This window comes from Cynoglossus semilaevis, chromosome 14 (assembly GCF_000523025.1).
Source record: "Cynoglossus semilaevis isolate Cse_v1.0 chromosome 14, Cse_v1.0, whole genome shotgun sequence".
NCBI lineage: Eukaryota > Metazoa > Chordata > Actinopteri > Pleuronectiformes > Cynoglossidae > Cynoglossus > Cynoglossus semilaevis.
Window position 1 is genome coordinate 11608281 of NC_024320.1, and position 16654 is coordinate 11624934.

Here is a 16654-nt window from a genome sequence, read left to right on the forward strand (position 1 = left end):
ATAAACTCCAGGGGTTGAGCAGAGGAAATGCTTAAGTGTTGAAGAGATGTTTACACATTAACGTCTGTGGCAGGAGTAAATCCAAAATGCAATGAATCTTTTTCGAATGTTGCCCTGGGGAGTGGGAGAAGACAGATATACACTCTCTGTGCAGAAAGTGCAGGTGTGTGTGTGTGTGTGTGTAAATCTGACCTCAGCGTCTCCCTGTTTCACCTCGTCTCAGGTTTGTCTGGGTCACTGGGAACAGAAAGAGCAGAATGTTTTTTTGCATATGTTGCACCTCACCTCTCTTACCTTTGACCTCTGACCCAGTCGTTGACCTTGATGACCACATACAACAGCTACACAGGTTTTGTAGTGTGAGCTTAACCCAACCACTGAGACACAGAGCAGGAAAACGTTTACAGCCTGTTTTATTTTCTTCTTGTTAAATAAGTCTCATCTGTCCACTGTGTCGTTAAACTGAGAAAACACATCAACATATTCAGTTCTGTAGCTTGTACAGAAGAAATATCACAGCAAGTCTTCCTTCTTTCCATCCCTGATCTTAAAACTCCTCCAAAGTGCTGACATTGTTGACCTGCTTAAATAAAACACCCATGAGAGCCATGAGAACTCCAGTAGGAAAACACACAACACGTGTTTTTAAAGTACCAGTATGTGTCTGAAGTGTCATTCCTGAAAATAATACTAGCATCAGGAAAGAATTGGCGCATTCCTTGTTTAAAATGTAAAAGTAAATGTTTTTCTTCATCGTCAAACATATGAGGTTGTAAGTTTTCAGGATGTTGGAAATTTTTGGATTTTTTTTTTTCCAAATGATGATTTTTTTATAGGCTCAAATGAAGCTTGTGAGAAAAACAAAGTTTCTACTTATTAAGAATTATTTAAACAGTTGTGTCTGAAGATCACCACCTCTGCACAGAATGAACCCTGAGATAACAGAAGACAGATAAAAGAAGAAGAAAAAGGAAGATAATATTGTTGGCTGTGAACCTTTCAGTCAGATGAGACCGTGATAGAACTCTTAGAGTTGTGATATTTGGGGAGCGAAGGGAGAGGTGCAGAAACCAAAGAACACTGTGAGCCTGTGAAAGAATGCAGGTGAAAGTATGATGGTTAGATGATTCAGGGTCCAATCAGGGGCCACAACTAAGGCCTTCAATGACACGGTGCGTCTCATAGTCAGCTGACACGACCTATAATTCTTCTCGAGATCCCTTGATAATTTTCTGTCTTTGCAGCTTCAAAGGCAGCTGTAAGATTTATGTCTGATTGAGTAAATGAGTTGTGTCATTGCGGTGACTTCGTATACATTCGCTCTAAATGTGAGTCTGTGTTTGTGTGTTTTTAGGGGGATATCGCAGATGTCAAAGTGGTGGGAAACCCTCGCGCAGCTGAGCGTTTGTGTGATGATGAGGACGACTTTGATGCTGTGAGTGTCAGACTTCTGTGGTTTTCCTTTCACCAGTAGGTGAAGCTGAGCTCTAATTAATAACTGCATTCTTCTTCATCTTCTCGTCTTCCTTGTTTTCTTTCTTCTCCTCTCAGGCGTCAGGAGATTTTGGCAGTGGTGACGGATACACAAGACAGACAGCAATCACTGTTGGTTTTGTTGGTTTTACAAACTGTCTTATAATGTGGTACAATTCACTCCGTTTTTGTGGTGGGATTATTTCAAATATTTTAATTTGACACTGGGTTAAACAATGTGTGATCTCAAACAACGACAAGAATATATTTCTGATTATTAACCATCTTAAATCAAACTGTACTTGTACGTAAAGAAGGTTGTCACGAAACAGTAGGTTTAAATGGAGATGAGACAGCTGAGATTTTTATAGGTTAAAGGTTTTTTTTTTTCCTGAAGAAGTCAGTTGTTCATAATGTTCGGACGATTTACACCAAGTAAACCTTGCAAGTGTTTCATACTGTTTTATTTTGCAGAGCACCTCTGCACCGTCCCGTCCAGTACCACAGCCGCCTCTGATCTCTTCTTCAGAAAGAACTATTGTCAAGCAAACAGGTAAAAAGACAAATCTTCATCCAGAAACCTCAGTCTCCCTCAAAGTACTAATTGCTCACATGTTCCTGCCCTGACACCGATCACAGCAGACAGACTGCGGTGAAGTTGTTGTTGATCAGCAGCCAAAAAAGTGTCACATGAATAACTTGTATTTAGACAGAAATGTGTATCAGTGTGCCTGTCTGGACCTGAGAGTGTGGGCAAGACCAGTGTTGCTTTAGGGTTTTTGCACCCATAATTTCATTCTCTCTAGCTCCCTCTAGTGGAAATTAAGAAGATTATTTTCATCTGATACTAAAAAGGAAACGCACAAGATGAGAAGAAAACGACATTTAAAAGTGTTTTGCTTTTTTTAACTTCAGAAGTCAGATATCCATCAGTGGACCACAGTCAACCTGGGTCTCCTGGCCCCAGAGGTGGGTCTGTTATGGGGGATTAGAACTGTGTTCTACTTCCACTGTGCCATCCTATCTCTGTATAGAATGGGCCTGGTCTTGGTTTCCTCACTGTGCTCTGGCTGGTGAAGCATGGAGTTGGGCAGGAGTTGGTGATGTTTTATGGGTTATGGCCTGTGTGCAGTCTGATCAGGGAGTTGTAGATGTTGCAGTACAAGTTGTAAATAAAGGCACAAGATGCAATTCTTTTAACAATATACTGTAAAATGTTAGCTTTTCTGAACATGGAGTCATTATCACAGAAGTTATTTCTCTGCTAAAGGAACTAAATGACTTTTCAAAATAATATTCATCCTTCACACAAATTCAATGTGTAGCTGCATAGTTTTTTTTTAAATACGTTTTAGGCAAGAACATTTGTTTAAACCTCTTCAACCCAATATCTAAAACTTAGATAAATTTGGATAATCTTGTTCTCCCTTTCTCAGTCTAGCGAGCATCAAATAGTCTATTGCTATAAACTACATTCTTTTTTTCTATGATGCTTTAAACACACCAACGCTAACACACCTTGTTCCCTTTGCTTAAAATTAACTTACCATAATGTCATAGATATACAGAATTACTGTACTGTTGACTGAAAATGTTGACTTCACTCAGGAGGATTTTTTTTTCATGTGGCAGTATTGCCCTCTGCAGGACAGATCACTTTACTTCCTCTGCTCCATGATTTGGTGGATGGAAAAGAGAAGGCTAGCTTCTGTTCAGCGTCTTATTTGATTTATTTTTTAAACACAACTTTCGCTTTGGCTGATTTTGTTGTGAGCCTGTGATCCTTACTTTTTTTCATAATTGCACGGGAAAATAAAAAATACCCCAAACTACTACATCCTTCACTTATACATTGTCACATGTTATTGTGATGCCGTGTCTAGGTCCCAGTGGTGCTAAAGGTGAGAAAGGTGACCGAGGAGAGAAGGGCTCACAGGGTGAATCTGGTCCTGTGGGGCCAAAAGGTGAATCAGGCTCCATCTCTGGACCCGGTGTGTCCTCTCAGGGTGGGGAGAAAGGACAGAAGGTGAATTAGCACATGTTTTTGGCTTTATTCATTTTGTTAGAGGAAAAACGTCAGCTGACTGTTGATTTTTCCTTTTTTTATATTTGACAGGGTGACAAAGGTGCAAAGGTAAGGTTTGGTTGATATAACTGTTCTATAAAAAGAGATTAGATCCAGAGAAATACATTTTTGATTTATTTTTTTCTTTCCTCTCCAGGGCAGTTCTGGGTTTGGTTACCCTGGCAACAAAGGGGAACGAGGGGCTCAGGGGCCTCCTGGGCCTGAAGGTCCTCCTGGCCCTGCAGCTAAGGTGGTCCGCCTTGGGGACGGCTCTGTTGTGCAGCAGGTATCAGGACCAGTCGGACCACCTGGACCACCAGGATCGGACGGTCCTGCAGGACCTCCAGGAGCTGACGGAGAACCTGTGAGTTGACATTTTCAAATGAGTTCAGAATTTTCTTTCTTTAGACCAAATATTTACTGTGGATCTTGTTTTAGGGCGATCCTGGAGAGGACGGCAAAGTTGTAAGTTTTTTTTTTTTCTATTGATGTCTGTTGTGATTGTGAAAAAAGGATTTTTAATCATAATGAGCTTTTTTTCCCAGGGTCCTCCTGGGCCAGCTGGTGTTCCAGGAACCCCTGGAACAGAAGGAGGCAAAGGCCAAAAAGTGAAGTGTGAAAATATAGAGGACCACATTTATTTGAACAAAGCTTCATTTTAAGCAGTAATATATAACTTCAACATCTTTACAGGGTGACCCCGGAGAAGGCCAGCCTGGACCCAGGGGACCACCAGGTCCTCCAGGACCTCCAGGACCAGGCACCGGTGATCGCCCAGTATGTCAATTTCCTGTATTTGATTCCAGTATCCAGATTATCTAGATTTTGACTTTACGTCAATGTATATTTCATCAGACATTTGTGGACATGGAGGGCTCAGGATTTGCAGACATGGAGAAAATTCGGGTGCGTTGACTGTAATTTAGGTTTTTTTTCCAATATACTATTAAGATATTTTTCTTCAAACTAAACATATTCTGATTTGTTTTCAAGGGACGTCACGGCCTTCCTGGTCTACCTGGCCCTCCTGGCCCACCAGGCCCTCCTGGGATCCCTGGGACTTCAATGGCCCTTGGCTCAAATGGTCCCATAGCCTTTGGACCTCCTGGACCACCGGGACAAGATGGAGTCCCTGGTGTACCGGTGAGTGTTAGTCTGACTGGGACTCAGTTGCAGTTTTCATTTTTATGGCTCCTAAGCAGTCAGTTAATGTGCTGAAGGTTAGAACACACACATTGGACTTTCTGTAAGTGTCAGTGTTGTAAACATCAGAATCAAACACCAAGTACTTGGCAATCAAGCACACAGTGTTTGGCATCAGACCAAACAACGGAGTCAGTGGTTATTTGACTAGAAAGGGTGCATCGTTAGAGAAGCGTCGAGCAGAGCAGCTTGATCCCACTGTGAAGTTAAGAAGGAGAGAATGTAGCTGGTGAATAGATGTTTAACAGAGCAGCCACAGTTCTTTTCACTCTTCTCCACCTGGTGTTGAGCATCCTCTGGTCTGGTTGAGCAGTACACCTCCAGCTCTGTCTACACACAGGTCTAATAGTTACAGTATCTACTGTACATCCCTCAAAGTCACACATTTAAAACTTAACAATAAAACTTGACCACCTACTCATTAATCGAACAAAAAATGTTTCTTAGATTTCTAACCCACAGTAATGATTTGGATCCTGTAAGCTGATCTTGTGCATGTATTTCCAGGGTCTTCCTGGTCCTCCTGGTGCACCTGGTCAACCTGGACTCAGAGGAGAGAAGGTAAGAATGAGGGGATTGATGCAAAATGGCTGAATGTGTTCTTAAAATGTGTGAACCGTCGATAGTGAGCCCTCGTTTGTTATCAATCTGTTTGTCTCCAGGGTGACAGTGGGGAGCTGGGTCTCCCAGGAACACACGGTGAAAAGGTGAGTTCAATCCAAAGATTTCACCTGTTTTGTTATGCTTCACGTCTGTTGCTTTTGTTGAAAAGAAAAAAATCCATGACTTTTGTGAATCATGGACAAATTTGTGTCAGAAGCACACAAATGGAAGCTCTCCTCTGCTGTTTGTCACCTTTTTCCAGCCAATCGCACAAGACTCCAGCTTTTTCACGGACCTATTCTCTTACTTTGCTCCATCCTCTACGGTGTGTAAACGGGTCGCAAAAACAGGGTGTCTGCTCCTTTTTCAACAGCTTAACTTTTCTCAACTAATCTGCCACTAGAAATTGTCTTTCTCTGTCTGTGTTGTGTGACTTGTTCTTCACCTCTGTTTTTCTTTACCTCTTTCTGCTGGACATGTTCTTCTTTATAACCAGATGTTTTTGTCAGGGGGCTCATGGTGAACCAGGACAGACTGGTCTGCCTGGACAGATGGGGCTCGCGGGGCTTCCAGGTCCCATGGGACCTGTGGGTCCTCCAGGACCTCCTGGACCGCCAGGACCCCCTTATCGTGTTGGAATTGTAAGTAGACAGATCCTAAAAGTACCAGTGAAGGTGGTAATAGTGCTGTCCAGGTACCATTGTTTTCAAACCATTATATGTTTGGTTTGTTTTATTTGTGTACTTATGTCGTTAATGCTCTGTGGGAAATGGTTTGGCAGGAAGTGTACAGGTGTGAGCTCAACCCAAACCACAGTGAGGAAAAGTAGACAAGTTTATTTTCCTCACATTAACACAGGGATATTCCAAGACAAAAGGAAATACATCTGTGAATTGAACTAAAAAGGTCTTCAAACTGATGCAATTTTCTGTAACCGCATGTAGGGAACCAAACATTTACACTTCCTTAAAATATCTAGTGTATTCAGAGATGCTGTGAATTTTTTGTTTTTGTTTGTTTTTTTTCTCAGTTTTAATCTCATTTACTGTTTTTTGTTCCAAATCTTTTATTTACAGAGTGACCATGAAGGATATGAGACCAGTGGTGTCCTTGGTCTTGCAGGTCCACCAGGACCACAGGTACTGATTAATTTACATAGGCATTGAACATCTGCCAATACGTAACGTCTCACACTGTGGTCCCCCAATGTCTTTCAGGGTCCTCCTGGTATTGCAGGCCTACCTGTAAGTAGAAAAACTCACTTAATCACTTCATTCTAAAGACCAGCAGTATATATTATTCACTTGGTAGAGAGAGTCACTTGGTAAATTTTTTTTGTTTTTTTATATATTATTGTGACATTCAGGGTAAACCAGGTTTACCAGGCATTAATGGACAGAAAGGAGATGAAGGATCAAGAGGACCAACTGGGTTTCCAGGTTTAGACGGAGCAGAAGGACCACGTGTATGTGACCAGACAACCTTGCTTTTCTTTAATGTTTTCACTGTTTTCTCACTGTTTGACACCAGTAAATGTATTTGTTTTCTCCTCACTTTACTCATTAATCTTCATGTCAAGGGTGACAAGGGAGACACCGGAGAAAAAGGCCAGATGGTGAGTTACGTGCAAAAAGTTTATTTTCCATAATTAAGAAAATGTTTCAGCCCTGTGATTAACATTTGTTATAAACTATTATACTCATCTAACTCCTCCCAGAGATTCAATCTCATTTATTTGTAATCTGCACGTGTAATCTGTGACAGCCTTTGGGGTTAGATACCTAAAAGCCTATTTATCTTCGAAGAGCTCTGCCTGGCTTTGGGTGTTTTTGAGGTTTTTGTTACAGAACTTTGATGCAGGTTGTAGGCAGTTGATTATAGATGTCTTAATCCACCTCCTTCTGTTGAGCGATGGCCTCTAAGAAATGACGCAGATGGTTTCTGCCTGAGGACGCAGTAACGGTGTCATTCACACATTAACTCAGGTGAAACTAATGACCTTTAGCTGTATAATGTGCTGTTTGGCACTGTAGTTAAAGGTGTGTTTCATTTGTTAATTAATAAAAATCCCTCTTAAGTCATGAACTCTGTTTCTTTGCCCAGACAAGACTAGACTGCAATGGAAACCACTATGGCGCCACATCCTGTTAACTGTGTGTACAAGACATGGGTTTCACTGCCTGTTTTTGCACTTGTGTTTTCAGTTGTGTTTTAAATTAGACATACACCACTGTCAAGGGCCTGAATCCCATATAGGGGTCTTTTGTGGAGGAGTTGTCTTTGGAGTCCAAATGTAGGATTTCAATGGTCTTGGTAGCTGAGATCAATCACAGTCATTTCTTGATGTTTCTGAATTAATCACTGGTGTGAAATTGTGTGTGAATGGTTCCTGTGATGAGCCTGTCTCATTGTTCTTGGTAGATTATGCCTTACATTTGCTGTAGTCTCAGATGGGCATTTTCTCCTTTACCATATTACTCCAAAAACATTTCCATTTCCAATGTCTTATGGATTATTTTCTCTCCCCTCATCTAACAGGGTCTTCCAGGTCGAGATGGTGGACTTCCAGGGCCTCCAGGACCCCCAGGACCTCCAGGGGAGATTGTCTACCAGACAGGCGATGTGAGCCATTTAGACAGAATCACCTCACAGAGAGAGATTAACCTGCACATGAATGCCCTGCCATGCAGCTGTTGATTGTCTAAATCACCTGTTCAGAACTCTTGTTTGCTGTTTGAGTAACTCATAATCACTAACAGTCACGGCTTTGCTGGTTTGTGTGTTCACCCCTTCACTAACTGACCTAACTTTGTCTCGCTTTAGTATAACGACCTTTATTGGAACGAAGGGTCACAGGTGAGTGCACGCCAGTTGGCTGCGTAAACAAGTGTTCCCTTTCTGCAAACCTCAGTAAACTGTCGTGGTAAGATCTTTATTTTCATGCTGCGCTATTCTGCGTTCTACAGGGAGGGCCTGGTACTCCAGGACGAGCAGGATTTCCAGTATGTACAGTATTACCATCACATGTTGATACAGTAAACACGCACTAACTGAGGCCATTCACAAGTTATTGTTTGTATCAGGGGCCCATGGGACCAAAAGGAGACAGAGGGGATACAGGTCCTCCAGGATATGCACCTAAGGTACATGAATGTGTTTCTTAGACGACATAATCTGACATGGTTTTCCTGTAAAACGCCAGCTTGTAAAATCAAGACCATTGATGAATTCACCATTGTATACCTACCTTATTAACACACCAGTACAGGTGTGGTCAAACATTTTGACGCCTGGGTCATGCATAAAGGCTAAAATGCTAAAATGCTTTTATCATTGTCTACGCCATCTTTTGGAGAAACGTGGGTATTTCAGGGAAAAGGCAGAAATATAATGATAATATAAATAAATTAAATAATTTGGAAAGGTTTGACATCTGACCCCCGGGCCTTAGTTTGCCTACGCCTGCCCTAGTAACACCCCATATTAGTTCACAATTATTATTATTATTATTATTATTATTATTATTATAGATATTTACTCTTCTAGATTGCGATTCTGAAAATGTAATGATTAAATAAATCATGTTTAACTTTTAGGGTCAGAAAGGTGAACCCGGTGTTATCATGGGGCCTGATGGGAGACCATTGTACATTGGTGGACTTGCAGGACAGCCGGTAGGAGCTTTGATTTATTATGACCACAAATATAAACATCAACAGGACAATGTTCTTTTGTTTTGCTCAAAAAAAAACAAACAGACACAAACATTGTATGGTTTGCATTTTTTAACAGGGTGAGATGGGACCTCCTGGACCGGTGGGACCTCCAGTGCGTATCATTTATCTTTTCTCGATGACTCATATTTCATAGCCTAATGTCACTGCATGGGTTTGTATGAAAAATTATGTATGTCCCTTTTCCCCCCAGGGACCAGTTGGTCCTTCAGGACAGAAAGGAGAGATTGGTCTTCCAGGACGTCCAGTAACTTTGTTTAATTCTCACATGACACCTTGAGCATAACATACTCCTGTTCACCAGTGTATGCTATTAAAGGATATACGGCTTGTTTGTTTGACTGTAGGGAAGACCAGGACTGAATGGTGCCAGAGGAGAGAAGGGAGACTCAGGCACAGGATCTGGATATGTGTACCCAGTAAGACCCTTTGATGATCTTATGAACGTTAAGATAAATGATTTGATTCAACACATCTATTTTCTTTATGTCCCTCAACATACACTCAATAAACACTGTTTGTCTTGTTCCAGGGTCCTCCAGGTCCACCAGGGCCTCCAGGACCTCCTGGACCTCCGGCTTCTGCCTCTAGACTTGGAGTAAGAACATTTACCAGCACTTCAAAGTTGTTACTGTTCTAGAATTCAGATATTTTATGTTATTGATCATAAACACAAAACATATTGATCATCCTCTCTCTCTCTAAGGAAGTGCTCTGAACACAGAATTCCCTGTGCAATGACATACTGTAAAAGGGAGCAGTACACCTCTAGAAATGTTACAACTAATGATGGTGTAGACAACAAACCAATCTATACAACATTCGTGTTATTCTAACTAATGATATTGTAGTTTGTCCCTTACAATAAAGAATAACTACAAGCCTTTCCTCTGACCAATGAAGAAAACTCATATATGAGTTGTCAATATTGTCATAATGCTGTAATTATCACTGGCTTTGTGAAGGTTGGTGATGGGTCATCTTTGTCTTTTCTTTGCAGGGACATGATGAAGATTCCAGATACTATTATGGTAAGGGGACTTCTGACTGAAAATTCCAATAGTAGATGGATTAGAAAGAAAGGTTACTAGAAAAAAATATATTGAATATTTGTTACAGTTTATTTTCCTATGCTAAGCTAACAAGTGGGGTTTTTTTACTAAAACATTTTACTAAAAATTTTGGATCAGTTAAAAGTAAGACAACAAACAGAGTTCTGATGTAGTGTTCTGGAACATTCCTCTCTAGGCAGGTTTGCTGATGACAGATTTAGATAATATCAGGTGTGAAAATAAAAATGGTTTTGTTGTATTTTTAAAGAATCAATCCACTTTTGTTCTTGGTATAAAACATTCTCATTTACCACCACTAACAGATTCTAATGTGTCAAATTGACCTCATATCACTGTAGTTATTAGTTAGTACAAATATACTGTAGGTCTAAAAGTACATGAATGTCCACACACAGGTCTGAAAGGAGAGAAAGGTGACCGCGGACCGCCGGGAATTCTTCAAATCCCAGGTTTCTGAAATGTTCATAAATCTGCACTCGAATATTTTCAACAATAGTACCATGGTAAAGTGGGACTATTTGTGTTTGTCTTGTAGGGTTTGGAGCCACTTATGACTTTTACACATTGAAGGTGAGCATCACAGATTTATTTATCTAATGATGTCCAAAGATGGGAATAATGACTTACTGTCATTTCTCCAACATTTGTGATTCAGAATGAGTTGAAAGGTGACCAAGGCAGCCCTGGGTTCAAAGGAGAGAAAGGAGAACCTGGAGGAGGATATTATGACCCCCGCTATGGTGGGAGTGGAGTGGGTGTTCCAGGACGCCCTGGACCTCCGGTATGAATATAACATATACTTAAATTATTTTACGAATTATTTGTTTATGGTTTGTGCTAAAGGACCTTATCTGAAGTGTTATTGCACCTTGTTCCACCAGGGACCTCCTGGTGACTCTGTTGCTGGTCCACCAGGCCCTCAGGGTCCACAAGGTCCACCAGGCAGAGGTTATGATGGGCAGCCAGGGCCTCCAGGGCCGCCTGGTCCTCCAGGACCTTCTGTGTCTGGACCTTACGGGGGCACACAAAGTGAGTCTTAGTAAACCCTAATGTTCCAGAAGGATGTATCATTTTTTTGTATCAGTTTTCTCTCATTAAAACTCATCATTTTCGGTCAAAGCCATCAATATTCCGGGGCCACAGGGACCACCTGGAGTTCCAGGACTGCCTGGACTCTCATCTGGGGTGAGGAAACTACTTAAAATTACTCTAATTACTGTACTTTCATGGAAATATTTTTATTTGAATTAGAAATGAAGCCATGTAGAACAAACGGTTCCAAGTCTGGCCCTCTGTTTTCTCCATGAAGGTGACCGTGTTGAGGTCTTATGACATCATGACAGCCACGGCTAGACGACAGCCTGAGGGATCTCTGGTGTACATTCTAGATCAAACAGATCTGTATTTACGTGTGAGGGATGGCATTCGACAAGTGCAGGTGAGAAGTTCATAACTACAAAGTATCTACATCAACAAGCCAGGCAGGGATTTAGCTCTCAAAAAATATATTAAATATATATGAAACAATCCACAAGCCTTCGGTTTGGATCCTATACAGGTCATAGATAAACAATAACTTTCATATTCTTGAGTTTTTTGGCCACAAGTCTAAATTTTTTTCTCGAGGCAAAGCAGCATGGCACTTCACTTAAAGAACTACAAAGCTGCTGTAAAACAGGCCGGTGATGCATCATCCTAGTAGGAAAGGAAAGTGAACTACTTGTCATTGTGAAACAGCACACCACTGCACACAGCTTGGCAGCTGGTGGACTGAAACCTTCCAGACCCAAGTCCTCTTCCTTATCCACTAAGCCACCACTGCCCTGGTGGCGTGTGAGTATGTGTCATACTCATGTGTCTTTGTGAGTATGATACACACCCATGCGGGGGAATTGTATTCTTCTCCAAACCCCTGTAGATAAAGAACATTTCATCTATATTTCATCATCACTACCACCTGATGAATGAATAAGGTTTAATGGTTTCATTCTAACATCTTTCAATAGAGTTGAGTTTCTTGTTTCTGACTGAGTGACAGACATGTCTTCTTCCTTCTCCAGCTTGGCAGCTACATTCCTTTGACCAGAGATGATGTGAGTGTCATTTTTTCCCTTTTTTCTTCTGCAGTACCAGACAATAAACTAATTATATAAAACATCTTCACTATTATTCACAGGACAATGAAGTTGCAGCTGTGAACCCGCCTCCTGTTGTCCCCTACTCCCCTGAACACCACACCGACACCAACGCCCAAAGTCCAACCGACAGTCTCTCCCAGCCCGATGTCCATCACTCCACACACGCAGAACCTCAACAGCCGTCACATACACATCCCAGAGTGCCAGTCAACCCTGACCCGTGGTACCAGCCAAATCCACATTACCCTTCACCAACTGATCCAAGATATCCAAGTTACTCTGAAAGAATAAACCATCCAGATGGTAGATATTCTATTTACACCACCCAGCCCCGCCCTGTCTACCCAGATGGCCGATACTTGGTCACTTCCTACCGTAGACCACCTCCGCCTGTTCCTCAGACTCCGGTCCACCACCACGCGTCAGGTCCAGGCGTAAGAAAGACCACTTTTAAATGTCTTCCCCACAAACTTCAGTTTAACAGCATACCTCCAACATACCAAGATCTCGAGTCATCACTCTGGTGTTTCCACAGCTCCACCTGATCGCTCTGAACAGCCCCCAGACGGGCTTCATGAAAGGCATCCGCGGGGCAGACTTCCTGTGCTTCACCCAGGCTCAGGCTATCGGTATGAAGGGTACATTCCGGGCCTTCCTTTCTGCAAGACTACAAGATCTCCAGAGCATCGTGCGCAGGGCAGACAGGGACCGTATGCCAATAGTCAACCTGAAGGTACTTTTTTATAGCAAAAAAATGTGATCAATTTAAACTAAAATTCATGAATTGTGAGTTATTATTCAAATGAAAATACCCCAGTCAATTATAGTAGACATCTGTTCACAGTATGATGGGCTGTTGAGGCTGCCCTCAGCCTGTATTATCTCTATATTCTCACCTACCTCTTTCTAGGATTTCCCAACTTCCCATATGGTCTAGCGGTTAGGATTCCTGGTTTTCACCCAGGCGGCCCGGGTTCAACTCCCGGTATGGGAATTACATCTTTAGGCAGTTCCGCAATGCAGCGGTTAGCACGTCTGTCTTGGAAGCGGATAGCTGAGAGTCCTGGGGTTTATTCCCAGAGAAACCACATGCTTGGCGCATGCTAGGGGCAGCATGTTAACAACATATCTGCTGCTAACACAACAATTTTCCAAAAATGGGATCAATATAGTACAAATTTAAATAATGATTTTTTTTAAGTTGCTTTGGTTTATGTGCTTTACTGGGTTTTTATAGTGCTACGTTTGTTGAGTTAATGACATTTAATGATATACTTTATCATATCAAAGTGTACAGCACCACAAATCTGTGGGTTCTCAGACTTGTATACAGTGTTACCTACTGTAAGCCTGTTCTCCTCAACGGACAACTTGCTCAGCTAATTTTGCCATGAGATACATTTCCTTAATCCAATGGGAAATCAAGAGAACTCAGTTTTGACCCAGTTACAGAGTTCACCTACCACAGCTCTCCACTCATGGCCCAGGACTTTAGTTCCAGAAAAGAAAGAGAGAAACACATGCTCTGTTCCCACTTTTCTCACTGAGCTCTTTGTCTCTTGTCTCTCAGGATGAGGTTTTGTTCGACAGCTGGAACTCCATCTTCAACCACGGCACGATGAAGGAGAATGTGCCCATTTACTCCTTCGACGGCAAAAACGTCCTCACTGACAGCACATGGTGATACTTTATAACAACACCAGAGCACACATTCATTTACAAAATAAAAGTATGTACTAACTCTATCTGTGTGTTTTTTTTTTCTTTCCAGGCCTGAGAAGATGATTTGGCACGGGTCGACCAGTGCGGGTCACCAACACATGGACGGCTACTGTGAGACGTGGAGGGTTGGTGACCACGCCGTGAGTGGCATGGCCTCATCACTTCATAATGGGAATCTTCTGGAGCAGAGCTCCAGCAGCTGCTCCAGCTCTTTGGTGGTGCTGTGCATAGAGAACAGCTACGTCGGCCAGGCCAAGAGATAGACACACACACACAGAGACACACATACACGTCTCCACTGTCCACACAATCACTTTTATCTGTCTTTAATCCATACATGTGGTGCTCTGTAAATAGGTTTCTTATCTTATTATTATCTCCATGTTTGTTAGCCAGTCTTACGTGGTGTTACACAGGATTAGAGTATGTGTCAAGCCTGAGTTTAAGCTCTGGTTACACACACACAATAACACGTTGTCTTGCAGGCAAAACACAAGTTGTGCCTTTTTTCTGTCAAGTGTTACAATATACTTTAGGGCACGTTTTCTTCTTAGTAACAAGAAGAAGTCGATCAAGTTAAGTCTCATATTCTGACTGATTTATTCAAGTGTAAATCTGAAGACGTTGTCATGTCTTCCTGTACCATTTACATGTCCCATATTTGCATTCTTAAGATTTATCTAAGTGACAGTAATATGGTGGTGTAAAAAGCTTAGAGTGACACGGAGGAAATACATACAGACATTCCATTTTTTTGTTAGTCTTTCTGTCATGTTACAACAGTGTTAAGACGTGAAAACAAGTTGTCCGGGATCTTTAACACCACATTTAGTTTGATTTATATAAAACATATGTTTTCCTGTGCTTCAGTTGAAACATTGGGTAAGTAAAATACTCAAGTAATTTTTTTTAGCTGTTGCATTATAATGATATAATTCTTCTTCTTCTCTCGAGTGACATCTGTAAACCCTAGCACTAGTTTCTTCCCCTTTGCTACTGTCTTCTCTGGGGTGGTCTCCAAGTGGTACTTTTGAGCAATAACAAAGGGATATTTATTTTTTATAAACTGCGCTTGCTCTGGTTTACCTTTAATGTGGGATATGAGTGTTTTCACAGAGACGGACATGTACGGCAAAACTGCAAACAAGCTAATTTCCCGGCAGATTTCCTTTCTTCCAGATTTTGTTAGCATGCAAAGTTTCTGCACAACCAAATACAATTGATGTACATAGACCTGCAAACATTTAGCCAAATTTGTTGTATGCACTGGTGTTTGTTAGTTGTTTTTCTATTAAATTCGAGAGCAGCACAGGAAAGAAACAAGTGAAACCTCATCTTTCTAAAAGACAAAACAAAACTAACACAAGATAACAGATGCAGGGACAGGGTGGCTACATAGTACTGCAAAATGACTGACTGACTGTTTTTGTGAGTGACTTTTCTTTTTAAAAAAAATCTGCCTCTCAGTGAATAAAGTGACGGAAGATGTGAGTTTGCATTTTCACATAAGGGTGTGATGTTCTTTTGTCTCATTGTCTTATTATTTGTCTTACTAACTCCACGACATGTGGTTCAGCATGGTATATGTTCACGCTGTCACTCATTGGAAGTATTGCTTGCGAAAATCAGCAGTGTTTTTTCGAAACTTTTTTTTCAAACTTCAATACTGAAGTCTCAGTGTACAGTGAGCAGAAGGGTTGCACTGGACATTGCTCAACATATCCCATATTTCCCCATTTACTTTTTGTTTTTTTACACTTTATAGTGAGCTGTGAAACAAAATGTTATTTTAAAGCTATTTAGACATGAAAACAAGCTTTCCAGGCATTATAATATTTACAGTTACTTTAATACACAAATGAGTCAGAAACATGTGAAGAAGTGATGGTGGTTATTAATAACCTTGTACCATGTTCTTTTGGCTGACCCTAAAATAAGGAAATAATGTGTGGTGGAAAAAAGGAAGTGCTGAAAGTATTGGTTAAACCCTGAAGTTGGCCTTCATAAAACACTTGTTACCATTTTACTTGTGATTTCACTTCTTGTCCAAACTTGTTTTTGTCACGTGTCACAGACCTCAGTTCCATGTATCAGGGTCATGTGGGTACAAACCTTCAAAACATGGTAGTTGTACATTTGTCATTGATGAATTCTGGTGACATTTGGTCCACTGACTGAAAGTCCTCCCCCCTCCCCTTCTGTTTCCTCCTCTTCAACATCTCTCCAGAGGAATGTTTGTTTTCCAACCATGCTCTCTTGTGACTCAGCTCTGTGCCTCCACAGCTCACATGTTCATCACTGAACTAAAAACCCGCACAGAGCTCAAGGTGATTGTTTTACTGTGTCCCTGAAAATTTGTTTTCACAGTCTATTCAAAGTCACGACACATGTCTTGGCTTTGTGAGTTTTTGGAAACTTTTAGTCTTAAATTCTGTCTAAATCTGTATAAATTAACATACATGACTAAAATTGCTATTACTGTTTTTTAGGCAAAGCTCAAATTGTACTGGATATAGTATTGATGTCATCTTTCAGTTCAGGCACTGACAGCTTGCATAAACCGAGAATAAAAATGTAGCAGGAAAAACATGCACAAGACCACAAATGTAATGCCTAACAGGGCACAGACATGCTGAATAGCAT

General features: G+C 41.3%; 1 protein-coding gene and 1 non-coding gene across 6 annotated transcripts in view; both read left to right on the plus strand.

Annotated features, from left to right (window-relative positions):
* The window catches only part of LOC103389607 (collagen alpha-1(XVIII) chain-like), a 38989-nt gene extending 23469 nt beyond the window's left edge, over positions 1-15520 (plus strand). For 3 of the 5 annotated variants that reach the window (XM_025062118.1, XM_025062117.1, XM_008325094.3), the window contains exons 3-42: positions 1355-1435; positions 1552-1605; positions 1948-2026; positions 2389-2442; positions 3357-3499; positions 3590-3607; positions 3696-3902; positions 3977-4003; positions 4084-4146; positions 4232-4315; positions 4394-4444; positions 4532-4681; positions 5249-5302; positions 5404-5448; positions 5854-5985; positions 6421-6483; positions 6562-6588; positions 6711-6809; positions 6924-6959; positions 7883-7966; positions 8168-8200; positions 8311-8346; positions 8428-8487; positions 8941-9018; positions 9137-9172; positions 9272-9325; positions 9426-9497; positions 9611-9676; positions 10079-10109; positions 10547-10600; positions 10687-10721; positions 10807-10932; positions 11033-11180; positions 11272-11336; positions 11461-11589; positions 12212-12244; positions 12328-12723; positions 12825-13022; positions 13860-13969; positions 14061-15520. In XM_025062118.1, the coding sequence (XP_024917886.1) occupies positions 1355-1435; positions 1552-1605; positions 1948-2026; positions 2389-2442; positions 3357-3499; positions 3590-3607; positions 3696-3902; positions 3977-4003; positions 4084-4146; positions 4232-4315; positions 4394-4444; positions 4532-4681; positions 5249-5302; positions 5404-5448; positions 5854-5985; positions 6421-6483; positions 6562-6588; positions 6711-6809; positions 6924-6959; positions 7883-7966; positions 8168-8200; positions 8311-8346; positions 8428-8487; positions 8941-9018; positions 9137-9172; positions 9272-9325; positions 9426-9497; positions 9611-9676; positions 10079-10109; positions 10547-10600; positions 10687-10721; positions 10807-10932; positions 11033-11180; positions 11272-11336; positions 11461-11589; positions 12212-12244; positions 12328-12723; positions 12825-13022; positions 13860-13969; positions 14061-14274 (3525 nt within the window). In that variant the 3' untranslated portion in view covers positions 14275-15520. The remainder of the gene's footprint in view (positions 1-1354; positions 1436-1551; positions 1606-1947; positions 2027-2388; positions 2443-3356; positions 3500-3589; positions 3608-3695; positions 3903-3976; positions 4004-4083; positions 4147-4231; positions 4316-4393; positions 4445-4531; positions 4682-5248; positions 5303-5403; positions 5449-5853; positions 5986-6420; positions 6484-6561; positions 6589-6710; positions 6810-6923; positions 6960-7882; positions 7967-8167; positions 8201-8310; positions 8347-8427; positions 8488-8940; positions 9019-9136; positions 9173-9271; positions 9326-9425; positions 9498-9610; positions 9677-10078; positions 10110-10546; positions 10601-10686; positions 10722-10806; positions 10933-11032; positions 11181-11271; positions 11337-11460; positions 11590-12211; positions 12245-12327; positions 12724-12824; positions 13023-13859; positions 13970-14060) is intronic. The other 2 variants (XM_025062115.1, XM_025062116.1) reach the window with 2 other exon arrangements.
* trnae-uuc (transfer RNA glutamic acid (anticodon UUC)) lies at positions 13212-13283 on the plus strand. The gene has a single exon. It is a non-coding gene; the product is annotated as a tRNA-Glu (tRNA).
* Positions 15521-16654: the final 1134 nt, after the last annotated feature.